This window comes from Acanthisitta chloris, unplaced genomic scaffold, assembly GCF_000695815.1.
Source record: "Acanthisitta chloris isolate BGI_N310 unplaced genomic scaffold, ASM69581v1 scaffold446, whole genome shotgun sequence".
Classification (NCBI taxonomy): domain Eukaryota; kingdom Metazoa; phylum Chordata; class Aves; order Passeriformes; family Acanthisittidae; genus Acanthisitta; species Acanthisitta chloris.
Window position 1 is genome coordinate 42,137 of NW_008677419.1, and position 15,510 is coordinate 57,646.

The 15,510-nt window shown below is 44.3% G+C and overlaps 1 protein-coding gene across 1 annotated transcript in view; it reads right to left on the minus strand.

Annotated features, from left to right (window-relative positions):
• The window catches only part of TIAM1 (T-cell lymphoma invasion and metastasis 1), a gene marked incomplete at its 3' end in the record, with an annotated part of 89,089 nt that overhangs the window by 42,128 nt on the left and 31,451 nt on the right, over positions 1-15,510 (minus strand). Inside the window, 6 exon segments of the mRNA XM_009076479.1 lie at positions 431-512; positions 2,592-2,696; positions 8,904-9,074; positions 10,113-10,187; positions 12,057-12,203; positions 14,961-15,146. Of these exon segments, the coding sequence (XP_009074727.1) occupies positions 431-512; positions 2,592-2,696; positions 8,904-9,074; positions 10,113-10,187; positions 12,057-12,203; positions 14,961-15,146 (766 nt within the window).

The window sequence follows — 15,510 nt, forward strand, 5'->3', positions numbered from 1 at the left end:
TAGAAGCCCCAGTGTCAGCCCTCTCTCTCCTGAGCCTCACTGCAGGGCCCTGGGAAGGCCCTGCTGCAAGCACTCATGTGGGACGTGACAGCTGCCGAAGGATGCTATTGCCACCTACACCTGTGGGTGATGTCTGGAGAAACTACAAGAAGAAACAAACATTTCTCCTCTCTGCCACAGTAGCTCTCATCAAAGAGCTGCACATCCTCCAGCTCCAGCACTGGGACAAGCCACGTTCAGTGTGCTACAAATAAACCTGGCCTGCTTCAGGGCAGGTGAATGCTTTCTGGGGTGTCTCAGGAATCAGATGTGCTTTTCTTGTTGTGCTCAGCAGACCTTTCAGGTATATGAATGAATAGCATGCAAGAGCCTGCTTGCATGTGAACTGACTTGGGAGAAAAAGTTAAAAAAAAGCCAAGGAGAAACTCACCATAAATATCAGAGGATGCATCAGACTTCTCTATTTGAATGTGCTGTGTAATTTTCTGACAGATTTCTATTTCTTTGTACAGCTGAATAGAAAACAAAAACAAACACAAAAATATGTTACTGTAGGAGGACACATCGACTGTAATAATTGTGAACAAATTTTTGGTTTTTAATTACAGGTGAAGAAAGTGACTGGTCATTATTTACCAAATAGCTTTTCTCCATCTGTATGAGATGCAACTGTGTTGTCACTAAGCTCTGTTGTTAGAGCAGTTAAAGAGGAGGAAGCAGTGTTTTACTACCACCATCATATCAGCAAGGATACATCTCACTCACTCAATACCATTTTGAGTGCACAAGAAACTGCTTCTATTCCCATTTTCCTAATTTATTGGCAGTAATAATTTAATGTTTCTATATTATTTTAATTAAGACACTGCATGAATTCATTAGTCAACAATATTAAAATCACAAGGATGGATTTTGTTTCTTAGATACATTTCTTAATTGTCAGAAAACCATTAGACTTGCTATTGAGCTCTTTCTTAGCATGACATTTCACCTTCAACACCTTTATGTTTATTTGTGCCAGGAAAAGCCCCCAAGTCTTTGAAATTACCTTTGAAAAGGTCATTAACATCCTTCCTGGGAGACCAGCACAAATTCACACCTAGGTAATAGCCCAGAAACCCCTCTACCCAGGTGCAATTCCCTCTGCCTTTCAGCTCGTAAAGAACAAACCACCCCTTTGTCTTTGGAAAAAATCATACCCCTAGGTGAAATAGAGTCCACAGGTGAATATTAATTCTGTTCACATGCTGCTGTGAGTGTGTAAAAAACCAATTCACAATAATTAACATCTTGAAACTAAGTGACATTAGCATTGGGATTGAAATATGTAGACCATCTCTTGAAAAAAAGAAGACGAACTCATTAGTAAAAGGTGTCTGTAATAAAAACATGATTTTATCTCTCGCTTCTCTCAGCACTTACACATCTGTTTAGCTGCAAAACTTATGTAATAGAGAACCGTTACATATCCATGGAAGTAACTCCAGTTTTCTCAGGAAACAAGCACACACGGGCAGGCAAGCATCTACGTGTGCTATTTTACTAGTAGCACATTAGATATAACCCTGCAGCACTCACCTCTGCTATAAACTTTCAGCATGTGCATGGTCCCACTGAGTGAGCTTTGGGTTAATCTCAGTTTTGGGAATAAACAATAAGTGTTGACTATCGATCCTGCATCCTCACAACACAAGACAAGTTATCAAAGTCCTTCCAGGCTATGAAAGTTAAAATCTGCCTCCTCTGAGTTTTAATTTTTCCCAACTATATTTCACTTCCCAGTCTTAGTACTCCACGAGCACTTTCCCACTCTGGTTTTGGTTCTTGTTGTTGAGAGTGTTAATGGAAAATCCCAGAACCTCTTCACTAAATGAACAAAAGCGTCCATAACTAGCAAAGTTTTACTTTTTATAAGTAAAACAGCCACCACTGATAAAGGACTTTAAAAACCTTTAGAGCATGCATGCGTAAATCACAGACTTAAAGCATGACACTAATCCTGTTTGGTCTTTTTTTTAATCTCTCATGTCAAAGTCCCTTTGAAGTCTGCTTTTGAGATGAATGAGATGAAAACAGCCAGCTGAAGCAATTAAGGAAGTATATTCTCACACATAACTCCTGATCTTTTTAAGCTCAATGTTTACCTTCCCATTAAGAAAAAAAACAAATCAAAGCAAAACCCAACGAACAAACAAAAATATCAATTACTTGTGCATTTCCCCCCTCTTTAAAACTCAGACAAAGTGACTCTAAAAAGAAGTGCTCAGACCTCAACCCCCAAGGACAATATGAAAACCAGGAAAAGGCAACCTTGAGAGAAGTTAAGTTTAAATGTATGTTACAGTGACTTTCACACATTACCTGTGGCTGTTCCTGCTCTCTCCCCCACACAGACACATGCTAAATATGTGTCTAACACAAGATGAAATGTTTGGAGAGATCACTTTACTGTAGGCCAATTTGCCGTGGTCTGCAAAGCACTATAATTGCAAGTTAAAAAGCATAACTCTGCGTGTTACAGAATGTCAGATAACACTAATTAATAGCATCCTACCAAGTGCCATTTAATTTTGCTTAGTGGATAGCATTACCAGTTCATAGATCTCATCTTCTGGCTTTGGTACATAAAACTGGATCTGGTTTTCAATCAGGAATTTAAGACGCAGGTAGTGAGCAGAGTGGTCCAGCTGGTGCGTCTGCAAGAGACAGAGAAGAAACTTTAGACGAGAAAAGCAATGGCTCACACCATCTATGCAGAGAATGGCCTGACACTCATACGAAGAAAGATGCCCCAGCACCACCTTTCACCACAATCTCTTGACCTGAACAAGAACCTGGACATCCTCCTTTTCCCTAGGAATAAGCATCCATTTACCACTGGTCAGGGTGTTGAGGGCAGTGCCAGCACTCTGAGCACCTCTCTGGCTCTGCTGACCTGGCAGTTCTGCTCACTCCTGTGCTAGTGTAAAAATCAGCAAACACTAGTACAGCAGAAGCCTCAGAGCATATCTTTGTATAAAAGGATACTTAAAATCACGAGGAAGGAAATAACGTTCTGCTAACAAGAAAAATGTAACAGGAAAAGTGTTTTCTGTTTGTTTTGGAGGATTTTAGCATCTTCATAATTGAGCGTGTTAAGTATGATGTGGCAGGTTAATAAAAATAAAAAAATCTACATATCCTCTAGATTCAAACCAGCTCAGGATGCACTGGTTTTATAAGGCTAAAAGGAGCCATGAGTTGCATCTTGGATTACATCCCAGTGGAAACAGGTCACACCATTTTAATGAATTAGCTATAATTAGCTATGGAAACAGCATTTGGTCTGGGAGATGTTAACAACCTTTTCACAGCATGATTAATAAGCTTGATTTAAGCAGAGGTTAATGCAGTGTGTAATCAAAACACATTAGAATTATGATAAACACAAAGGATGTCATTCAGAAGTTACTTTCAAAGTTCATAAACTGTTGCCTAAATCTAATGAAAAACTCCAAAGTGATTCACAAATACAGAAGGTAAATTCTCCTCCCTGTCACTTCTGAGATCCCATAATTACATGCTTTTACACTTCTGCCTTTTCATTTTATGCCAGCAAATTACCAAAGTTTCCCAGGATAAAAACACTGGCTCATCTGAAAATTCATGCAAGAACACCACTATTGCCAGTTTATCATGTTTTTTAAAGCCTTGCTTATGCAGTTCAAGCCAGGATGATAACACACCAGCACTCAGCTGGCTGATCACACCACACAGCTGATGAGTAATGTACACCAAGGGACCTGCAGAAAGGATCCCACACTGACCCTTCAGCACACACTCAGAGAACAGTGAATGCTTTGGAAAGCCTAGATTACTCCAGGAATAAAAAAAGCTATCAATAACAAGAAAAAAAAGCCCTCAAAGAGATTTATTGCTGCACTCCTCATAGTGCTACATTCAAATATGTCCAATGCAAAGATCAAATTATCCTTGTATGAAATCGAGTATCTGAAATGGAATAACCTCCCTAATCCAGACAAACTCCTAGTTAATTAAATAGAGAATTTGAAAACTATCAAGGTCCAAGAGAAAAATAGCTGAATGTAGGGGATCCTTGCTCTCTCCCCTTTTCTTTTCTGAAAAGCAGTTTGCATATTTTGCTTATTGATTGCTTCCTGTTTTCCCTAGTCTCCTCTCTTACAGACACACAAACACCCCAGAAATTAAAGAGAAGCAGAATTGGCTTTAATGTGCAGAAATTATATGCTTAGTTTACTATCCCTAGCCACAAACTGAGGAGCGCCTTGCACACCACTTAAACAAAAACATACAGAGGAGACACAAACCCAGTGACTGCACACCCCACGTATGGAGGGAGAAGTCTGCGGTAAATCTCCCTGAAAGTCCATTAAACGCTTCAGCCATTTACAGCAAAGCCACTGGGGGAAAATGCTCCGTGGAAAAAACATATTAGCAGTCCTGTGTCTAGTTCTGGGTCCCTCACAAGAAGACATTGTCCAGGGAAGGGAATGGAGCTGGGGAAGTGCCTAGAGGATAAGTTCCATGAGGAGTCTAGAGGGTGAGTCCCTATAAGGAGAGGCTGAGGGAGCTGGGGGTGCTCAGCTGGAGAAAAGGAGGCTCAGGGGGACTTTCTCCCTCTATACAACTCCCTGACAGGAGGTGCAGCCAGGTGGGGATCAGGCTCTGCTCCCAGGGAACAAGGGACAGGACAAGAGGAAATGGCCTCAAGTTGTGCCAAGGCAGGTTCAGGTTGGACATCAGGAAGAATTTCTTTACAGAAAGGGCTGTCAGGCATTGGAAGGGGCTGCGCAGGGAGGTGGTGGAGTCACCATCCCTCAAGGTGTTCAAAGATCAACTGGATGTGGCACTTAGTGCCATGGTGTAGTTGACAAGGTGGTGATGGGTCACAAGTTGGACACGATGATCTTGGAGGTCTTTTCCAATCTGATTCTCTGATTTCTGTGAAAAAGGAATCAGGCAACCCAGCAGTCTCCTCCCTCCACCGCAGTGTATGTTGTCGTGGTCTCCTGCGCCGAAGCTCTCCCCACATGCTGTGTTTCATGCAGCATCGGGCTAGGCCAGTCAGCCAAAGCTATGCTGACCAGCTACATGTCATTGCCTAAAGCCACGGCTGGCAGAGAGTCCCATCCACAGTTGGGTATTTGTGTCGTTTCCAACAGTGACTCTGAAAGTCCTTCCCTTGTGAAGGACACCCAACGGGATGCTTTCCAGACTGCCCCAGGCCAGCAGAAATTATCACCTCTTGGAGAGGGACACGAATCTAACCAGTCTGGGGCCTCCAGCGATTGGGCATAGGGCAGGAGCTGCCTTAGCTGCCCTGTGCCCATGCTCAGCCACACCAGGCTCCCCACAGAGCTGGGAGCATCTCACCACTGCCCGACCTGGGGCAGGGGCAGGGTGTGCTCACAGCTGCCTGCAGCCTGTCCCTGAGAGCATCTGAAAACAATAACCTTCCCCTCAAGCCACGGCCCGGTCTGCCGTGCTGGCGGTCAATGACAGGGCTCCTGCCTGCTTTGATCTGGGTGCTGTGTCAGGTCTGGAGGCCAATGCCTCCATCTTCATAAATGTCTCTGCAGGGAGATTTGCTTATAAAAAAATCCTGGGTGCTTGCTGTTTGAGAGATCAGGAGGCAGTCAAAGGCCAGATGACCAATGCTGCACCAACGCCCTGAGCTATGCCAGAGCACAGCATCAGCTAAAGAGGTCATTGGATAAAACATATATTTTGAGACACTCATTTCTTTCAAGAAACACCATCATCTGAGGTGGACAACATCCATCCACTACACTGCAATCCCATTCAAGTCAGGAATGAGAATCATGACTATTAAACCTGTGACAGTGCAACCCATGAGCCACAGCATTTAGTTAATTAACATTTCTATAGCTGCCGCAAGGCTTTTTCTACCTCAAAATTGGACATTAGTTAAAGTCTTTCAAACAGGGGCACGATTTGCTACTGAAGTGAAAGGAAAAGGTCCACTAAAAGTGGGCACAGCCAGTCTGCCCTAAAAACCAAACCATTAACCCACTTTTTTTTTGTTGCTGGGAGCTACATCCTTATGTGGAAAGGTGGGAGCAGAAACAGAGCAGCTTTAATGATATGAATATCCTTTTGAGATCACACAAAATACCTTTTAGCAGTCCAAATAAGCTTCTTGGTTTATTTATTTCTCTCCTAATAACTCTGGCTATGTCTGGACAAAATTAAGCAGCAAACCCAATTTAAAGCACAACAGTATAACTAAGGTGCTCTTGAAGAAGAATTTGTAGCTAGAGGTGTGATCCGATTCAATGGGCTCCAAGTGCTGGAGTGGGTCAGCATACAACCCCAACTGTTCACCCATTTTGGCTCCTTTCCAGTCAAATAGAGGGGCAGACATGTTCTTTCAGCCTGGTGGGGGAGACCTTCCTGACAGCAGAAATATGTCAGCATCCCACCATATTACTCCGGCTTCACACTTGTGTGGCCCAAGCTGTTTCAACAGGAAAACACCGGTTCAAAATCAAAGTAAGCCCACAGAACATCAGGCTTAAGAAGCATCTCAGAGACTTTGAGCACAAATCCAGAGACCTTGGGGGCATCTGTTTCTTTCTCCTCATGCAGGTCTCTGAAAAATGCAAATTGTGAGGAAAAAAAAAACCTGTTTTTGCCTCTCACTTTTTATCTAGCCAAAAGACTAAATGCCATGTAGTCTTCTATGCTTGAGTTTTGGTGTTCTTATCTCCACACGGTTTTTTGGTGTTATTATCGCCATACTGGCTCTGCCTAAATTAATCTACAGAGTGTGAGTTTCCACTTGATTTTAAGACATACCTTTATGCAAGTGTTAATAATATGTATATACATCTTCACACTGATCAGTATCATCACTGAATCACAGAATTGCTGAATGTTAAAGGTTGGAAAGGACCAACTATTTCCTATCATTCACAGAAAACAATTTAATGCACATATACTGAGTTTTCCTGCCTTCCAAGTGGTGTTATTAGTTAAATCTTAGGATAAATCTTCGAGAAAATACTTTAAAATATGCTTTAAACACTCCTCCCACCAATCTTGAATCATAAAAGTGTCACAAAGCATCCTCCTAAGCCTAACTCCCTGTACAATAACAAGCAGCAATGTTAGCATAAGAACACATTTTCTACAATGACTTGAGTGCACTTAATGTTCTCCAACAGAATAATCAAGCTCAGTCTAACAGCACAGATAGATTTAACCACATGTACAGCCATGAAGAGGTTTATATGAAACGTAGAGCTTGAAATGTTTACTGTACCAGAACTTGACTGGTTCTCAGATGGCAGATGGCAAACTGATGTGAAATGATGTGGATCAGATATTAAAGGGGAAAAAATGAGCTGAATGCAAGAGACAGAAGAAAGAGATTGATTATTAAATGCTACAGAAAAGAAGGCATCTGTTAGTGTTTTCCAGGCTGAAAACTCTTACAGAAAGGAAAGAAACAGACAACAGCTCTTCAAAAAACACTCACCCACCTCCCCTTCTCCTTACACACCCCCACCCACCACAACAGAGAGAGACCAGATCCTCAGCAGGCACCTGCTGCAACTGGTGGAGCTACACCAACTTACTCCAGCAGAGGATTTGATCCACTAAGTTAATCACTCTTACCCAAAGGAAAACATAAATCCTAAAAATATTTCATTACTAATAATGTGTCATCCAGCTTCCCTATTACGTCTCTCTCCAAAAATGTCATCTTTTCCTGAACACAAAGCAGAGCTTTCACAAGCTGCAGCATTCTTGAACAGTGCACCTGGCAGAGAGATGAGCACACTGTATAATTATTGGAAACAAATTTCATTCTCTCACCTTCCCTCTCTCTGGAAGCACATGCAACATGTTCTAAAAGTCCCCAAAGTTAAGCTCTTAATGGTAATCAATGTTTTCTTTTCTTTTGCTGTTGTTGTTGTACAAAAGCAGACTCACGTTTCAGAGCAGCATGAGACACAAGTTGGGTCTCACTCGCAGTCAGCTGCTTAGCAGAAAACGTACATTATGTAGCTGCCAGATCTGAAAGCTTGTATTTAATTTGTCAAAGTTTCCAACTCTTTAGAGATACAACTTTTTTTAATGGCCAAATGTCTCTCACTCTTCATCTCGCAAAGAAATCCAGGTGATATTTCTTTCCCCCCTCCCACAAATGTAGATAAAGCTTTCCTCTCCCTCCCCTCCTGCCACCTACACAAGGTGAGTCTGACTGCAGTGCCACCAGCAAACACAGGCACCTTCTCCTTCTTGTGGTGCTGGTTTGCCTGTGCCAGCCAGCCAGGAAGGAAAGATGAATGGCACATGGAAACAAGCTACCCTGGCACCTGAGAAGGGGTGAGATCACCTCACCTGCCTGGTGGAGGAGGGAATGGACCACAGGAGGGATGGCAGAGGTGAGGGCACCATGGTGGTCAGGTGAGGACAAGGTGGCTGAACTACCACACTGTGGGGCATCCAGTGGGCTGGGAGCCAGGCTTGGGGGGCAGATGGGGAGAGGAGAAGGGTCCCATACACAGCTTGGTCTGCACTGGGGGGGCAGTGGGTAAGCACTTGAGAGGTGGCAGCAAAGGCAAGGCCAGGGTGCGAAGGCACTCAGACGCTCATACCCAGCAGCCACAGCGGGAAAGGCAAAAACGAGTCTGCCTGCCTCTCTCCACACCTGTGCCAAATTTAGCTCTAGCTGCAGGAAATTTTGTAGTTTGGTCCTAGCACGAACATTTCAGTATAATCCATGTTCTTCATCTACCACAGAACTGATCTCCCCACACAATGCAGTCTGAGCACTGCATATGAAGCTCCCCTGGAAGGGCTCACGGCCATAGGTACCTCACCCCAGTGCAGGGTATGCTGTCAGCCTTTACCTTGCAGATCATCTCCAGCACATCCCGTGTGGTGTCCCCGGGGCGGATGACGGTCAGAGCAGGCTGGTTGTTCGGCAGACAGAACCACGACGGCGTGAAGTACTCATGAACCCAAATATCACAGTCAGGATTGTGCTGATGGACACTGCTCAGTGCCACTTCCTTCTCCCTCTAAACAGAAAACATCCATTATGGCTCTCCCAGCCAAACACGACCTCCGTCTTCCTCAATAACAAGAGAAAGGAACAATGTATGCTGTATCAAAAATCCCTCTTAGAGAGAAGATGTTTTTTTCATAAGCCCAGGTTGAAGGCTTGTCTGGGCAGGAACCTGCAGTTTTACCTGTGCAGAATAAAGTGTGCCTTCCCATCCCACCCACACAGCTACACTGGTGCAACATGCTTTGCCTGGGATTTCACCCTATAGCTATTGCAAATGCTAGAAATGCAACAAAAAAATAACAGGGATAAAAACAGATTTAAATTTAAAACTGAAATACACTGTGGTTTTGGGTAAATCAATCCAAGACCAACAAAACTGTTGTAGGTACTACAGTTGCTATACCTAGAAACACCAAAAGAGCAAATCTTAACATTTATTCTGAATTTACTGCCTTTTATACATCCGAGTTGCACTCCAAGCTATAAATCCCCAGAAAGTGATGGAGCTGCAGACTTGCTATTTGCTGCAAAAGAGCTCACACAGCTAAACCTGCTCCATGAAGAACGTGCCTCAGCTCTGCGTTAATGTTGTTTTACAGCTGACTTTCTCTGGGGGAAGAGAAAGCCGCTGCAACCGGAGCTGCAAATGCAGAAACTCACAGAAGCACAGGGAAACCAAACAGAGAAATCCCTGAGCCATCCCACAACATCCAGCTGTGCCAGCCATTAATTATGAAAACCCCATATGGCTGCCACAAGGAGCCATTTTCAGAGCCAGTGATGTCCAGGTCCTCCTGTGGGCAGGCACTTCCCTGGCTAACACCCCTCAGGGTCTGGCACCTCCAGCTGTGCTTAGGTAACCACCCACAGTGAGCATTTTTGACCACGGGCTCAAACCTTCGCAGGGCAGCTTCAAACCCTACAGAACACACAGGGTATTCTACTCTGCCAGGGGATCCATGTTCACTCTCACATCCCAGAGTCAATGCTGCATGAAGGCTGGCTGCAAAGGTTGGGGAAGGAGACAGCTGGAGAGCTGGAGTTTTACCTTGCCATCTGGGACTGTATCATCAAAGATCCCTTCAAGAGATTTCTTTACTGAATCAACTCCTTCACCAAACACCTGACGAAAAATAGAGTGAATCTGCTTTAACACATGAATGCAGCTTGATAAAAGAGAAATGGGGGTGAAAGACAAGCTGGTGGTGGGGCATCATGCTGAAAGATGAGAGGCCAGTTCTGCCTGAAGGTGTGTCACTGACTTACTTGGTGGAGCTGGACTAATTTTATCTCCTTTTGTGCTCAGTTTCCTCACCTGTGGAGTGTGGGAATGAACACTTCCCCATCTCTGCCAAGGTTGAGAAAGAAAGGCTCTGATTCTGACTGGTTTTGTAATAACCCAGCTGCCAAAACGTACTTAGCAAACACTCAGCCACCACAAATCAGTGTAACCCTTCTCTAAATGAAATAAGAGCTGGTAACCCAGTTCAAGCCCGAGAGCCAAAGTCAACACAGCTCTGTGCAGGAGGAATGACTGAATGGGAATATTTACAGGATCCACCCCCAATCAGCACAGGACTGCATCAGATGGGCAAGCAGGGTTCTTACTGTAGCACAAGCTTATAATTAAAACTGAAAAGTTAAGTTTTATAGCTCCATTTCAGCAGAGCTTCAGGATCAGGTTGCTGGGTTTGACTGTTAACTATTCCATAGCTAAAAGGAAGCGGGACCAGGCAGAATGGGGAAGGTCTCTGACTTTCAGGAATTTGTTTGCTCCTTCCAATGGGCAACACTTCTCATGCTGCTATGCACAAGCATTCAGGCATTGCATTTAGACATTCTACCACTTTCTCAAAACTGTATGTTTTCTATGACTCTCTGCAGCATGACTTTCCTTTAACATAAGGGGAACAGAATCCCTTCCCATGCCTGTGCTTATTGAGGAACGAGGGGGGCAGGGGTGGGAGAGGTATCGTGAAGAATGCAATTATCCCCACTGAAAGGAAAAACCAAAGGGTGAGCTGAGGGGGGAAAAAAAAACAAGTTTGAAGAGACAGCACGGGCAGGATCCTAGCTCAGAACAAGGGACTGTGTTTGGAATATGCTCAGGGAGGCATCTGCTGCTTTCCTGCCAAACCCTGGGCTTTTGCTCAGCCACCAAATATTAGGTGAACTTTTAATGTCTCACGAAAAACAAGCTAAACAATTCTGCAGTGCGCTGAACGAAACAAACACCCACGGCTGCTTTAACAGAAGGCAGAAGAACTCACAGGGCACAGAACAACATGTGTCCTGAGCCTTTCTCCCCACAAAAAGGAGAGAAGAGAAAGAAAACAGAGCCTACATTTCCTGCAATTAGATGAGGTATGGCTCTCAAAAACTGAAAGCTATAATTAGGGATGTTTGGAAAGAATAACAGGGAAGCACCTTCCTACCACACTGAAACGTTTTCTAGAGAAAGATCTGGGCAGTAACTGGCTGGAAACATCTCGACTCTTGCTTTCCCTAAAAATGTGAAGCAAAACAGGGACTGTCCCTCCTAAATGCAAAGCTTTTTGGCACTTTAGGAAGTTTTCCCCAAACTCAGCTACATTTAAAGCATTGTACAAACTCATCATTTTAATTATTTTTTTCCTTTCAAAGTTGTATCTGTTTTACATTGCTGCTTTGTTACTCCTGAGATTAGGGAAAGCACCTCCACCAAAACTAGAAGCAGGAGAAATGCAACAACAGTTAGAGGCATAAGCAATTCAGCTAAAGAAGGTGCAAACTTTGAACCTGGTTGGACAGGAGTTGCTGTACACTGATCTGCAATTACAGCCCCTGATTTTTGAAGAGGATGAGGAATGACTCTGTGCCATGAAAGATTAAATAGGGAAGGTTTAGGCTGGATGTGTGAGTGCTTGATGCAAGTGACTTTGCATGAGCTGCATTCTGCATGCTAACAAACAAGCCTTGAGAACAACCATATCACAAACTTCCACACGCTTACCTGATTAATGCTTGGCCTCCCTTGCTTTTTTTTCGAGGTAGTATCCAGCCCCCAAAGAGAAGAAAACCTGCTTCTTCGTTTGCTGGCAGACCTGGACATGGCCTGTGTCCTCCTCCTCACTCCTGATTCCCCTGTGCGAGCTGCCACCTGTCAATGCCACATGGTTTTAAAATCAGAGGTCACAGCATCCCACTGCATCCCAGCATACATAGCCTAACAAACAGTGGAATCTGGTTTGGAAAAAAGGGAAAATCCTACGCCAACAAAGTGTACTTACTACAGGAACAGCGGTGATGCTGCCAGGCCACTGCCTTCTCACTGCAATTTAACTCCCTTCTCCCAATATCAAACATCAAAAACTGAAATTGGCAGTACACCCCCATCCCATTTTTTAGCATTTTATCTGAGGTATTTTGAAGCAGCCTGATCATCACAGAGCAAAGCCTCAGCACCAGTGAAGAGTTTCCTAACAAGGTTTCAAAGCTGGGCATGTGAAATCTGAGACTTCCAAACTTATCTGTTGCTTCCCAAAGCTCAGTCTTCCTCTCTGCTCTTTCCTGTAGAAACACTGTGGGCATCCTGGAACTGACTCATGACCTTGCAAGGAGGTCATGGCATTTAAACCTGCACTTCCTTAAAGATAACAGCACTTCAAGGAGTGAGCAAAACACAGGAAAGGGAAAAGTGAGCTGAAATGACCCTTTCAATCAGAGCAGTGTTAACTGCTTGGGTAATTGAAACAGCCTGTGGCAAACCCCTTCAGAGTGAAAAGACTTTACTGATCTCAGCTGTCTGGGGGGTGTTACCCAAGTGAGGAAGCTCTGGTAGAAATCAATGTGACATTAGTCAGAGGTGAAGTGTTTAGGCCGAAGTTGAAGCAGATGATTCTATGATTTCCCTCATGGAGGTGGCCTCAGGAGAGGGAGCTCCTCTCCTGCCAAGCTGGGAGTTGTAGGAGATGGATGGTGTGAACAGGAGGCAAGGTGAACCTAGACAGACAGACACACCCTGCCAACTCAGCTGTGCACTTCCTGGAACACCTCTGCGCTGCATTCCCACAGCCGAAACCAGCAGAATGTGACAGTCAAACATTTGGCAACCCCAGTGGGAACACCCAAATCTCTGAGTGATGCCCCAAGCTATGGAGCTGAGAAACTGGTTGTTTGGTGCAGCAGACCCAAAATCCCACCTGAAGCTGGGACAGACAGAGGGCTGTACCAGGGTACTGCATGAGTAATGGTGGTTCTCCTTGGGAAATGTGGAGAAATCAAGGAAACGGAGAAGTTTAACACTACTGCAAGTGTCTCTATTTCCATGGCCTGGACTTGTGAGGCATTCCTTAGCTGTACACGGGACATAGCTGCACCTGGAAGACTTAGCACATCTTTGAGCATCTTCAGGAGAGCTAGCAATGCCACACTATCACCATGCAGCACCCACTTGAGTCACGGAAACACAGGCTGGTTTGGCATGGGAGGGACCTTAAAGATCATCTCATAAGTGTCTCTATTTCCATGGCCTGGACTTGTGAGGCATTCCTTAGCTGTACACGGGACATAGCTGCACCTGGAAGACTTAGCACATCTTTGAGCATCTTCAGGAGAGCTAGCAATGCCACACTATCACCATGCAGCACCCACTTGAGTCACGGAAACACAGGCTGGTTTGGCATGGGAGGGACCTTAAAGATCATCTCATTCCATTCCAATGCCATAGGCAGGGATACTTTGCACTAGACCAAGTTGCTCCAAGCCCCGTCCAACCTGGCGTTGAACATTTCCAGGGGTGGAGCATCCACAACTTCTCTGGGCAACTTCCCTTCCTGAAACTTCAATTAGGGCTCCTAACAGCAGGGAGTGGGGGGTTCCATTTCCCCATGCTATTGAGGGCAAAGGAGGACAAGAGAGTTTGCTGAGAGGAGAAGCACGTCTTTTCCAACACAGCATATTCAAAACATAATTTTTTCACTTGGCTCTCAAGAGACACCAGCATGAAGAGGCAGACTGTTTTTCAGGCTAACGCTCCACGCTTTGCTAGATGCAAAAAAATAAGAATAAATGCAAATTGCAGCCCGTCACTTAAGAAATGTAATAAATCCACCAGCAATTAGCAGGATGATGACGCTAATCTTTTCATATAGGAAAGAATAAAAACGCCCCTGACTGAATTGAAGCTCAGGATCCAATTGAAAGGTACAGCTGACATCCACAAGACAACAGCAGGGCTCAGCTATTTCTGCGAACCTCCAGGCATGCAAGCCGAAACTACAAGAACTTGACTTAAATTCATTAAAAACCTACCACTTTGCAGTACACTTCCCTGTATTTTTAAGAGCTGGGTTGTTACACTATTTAAATTTAAATAGCCATTTGAAACATTATTTGCCACACTGTAAGTAGTGGAGAAAAACATTTCCCCTCCTTTGTGGACCATCAGGTGTGGATCACCAGAGACTGGATATCAGACTAATTGGTCAGTGGTTTCATCCATATGGCAGAAAGTGAGCCATGCCTGAGAAGGTCTAAGCCAACACATGATGAGGGCCTAAGAATGATTCCCATTGACTTCATAGGACTTTTGGATCAAGCCCATGTACACAGACATTAGAGATGAACCTGCTCCTGTAGCAAGAACATCTGTTTATAGTGCAGATCTGGAAATTCAGAATCACCTGTTCCAGAGAAACATGGTTCTTCCATTCCACAAGGCCATGGCTTGCAAGCATCTGGTTTTTAATCCATATTGAGGACACAGAGCCCTTTCAGGGAGTAGAATATCCTGCACACAAAGGTAAGGGCTCACCCCTGAGGCACAGACTGCTGCTGGTCAATGTGATCTCTGAGCTGGATGCGTGAAGCAATGCACAGGTTAGGAAAATAAGCTCTGCCCTCTGTTCAGACTTACCAGTGCATGAAAGGATGAGACTGAGAAGATCCCAAGACGGCCCATGGCAACTTTTGTTGGTCTGCTGGCAAAAGCCAGCAGTCTCTTAGGGTTGGGGAGCTCCCCTCCCTGAAGACTTGCCAAGTAGCAGCGATACCGGAACAGGTCCATCTGGAACTGCTCCAAGTTTTGCTCCCAAACAAAGATCTGTGCACAGCAAAAATTGAGAAGCAAAGCACACAAGAGGAGAAGGGGAGAGGAGGAAGAAGAGGGTGGTAAACACCTTGAAAAAATTCTGCTGTTCCCAGCATCACACCTTTTTCACCAATGCTGATCTCACTCCAGAAACCCTTATTCCTCATTTTTCCCAACCCCTCAAAGGACACAAATAATAGGAGTTTTCATTAGATGGAAAACAACTTTTTCTACATTCATGGCAGAAGTCTTCTCCTGGGACAACTGCTCCTTTGATACAATGCTAATTAATAGGATTAAAATTCCATTTTTAATTTTCTTTCTATTCCAGGATTCTCTTCTCAGCAGTCCCTTGAGAGGTTTCTTTCATGCATCA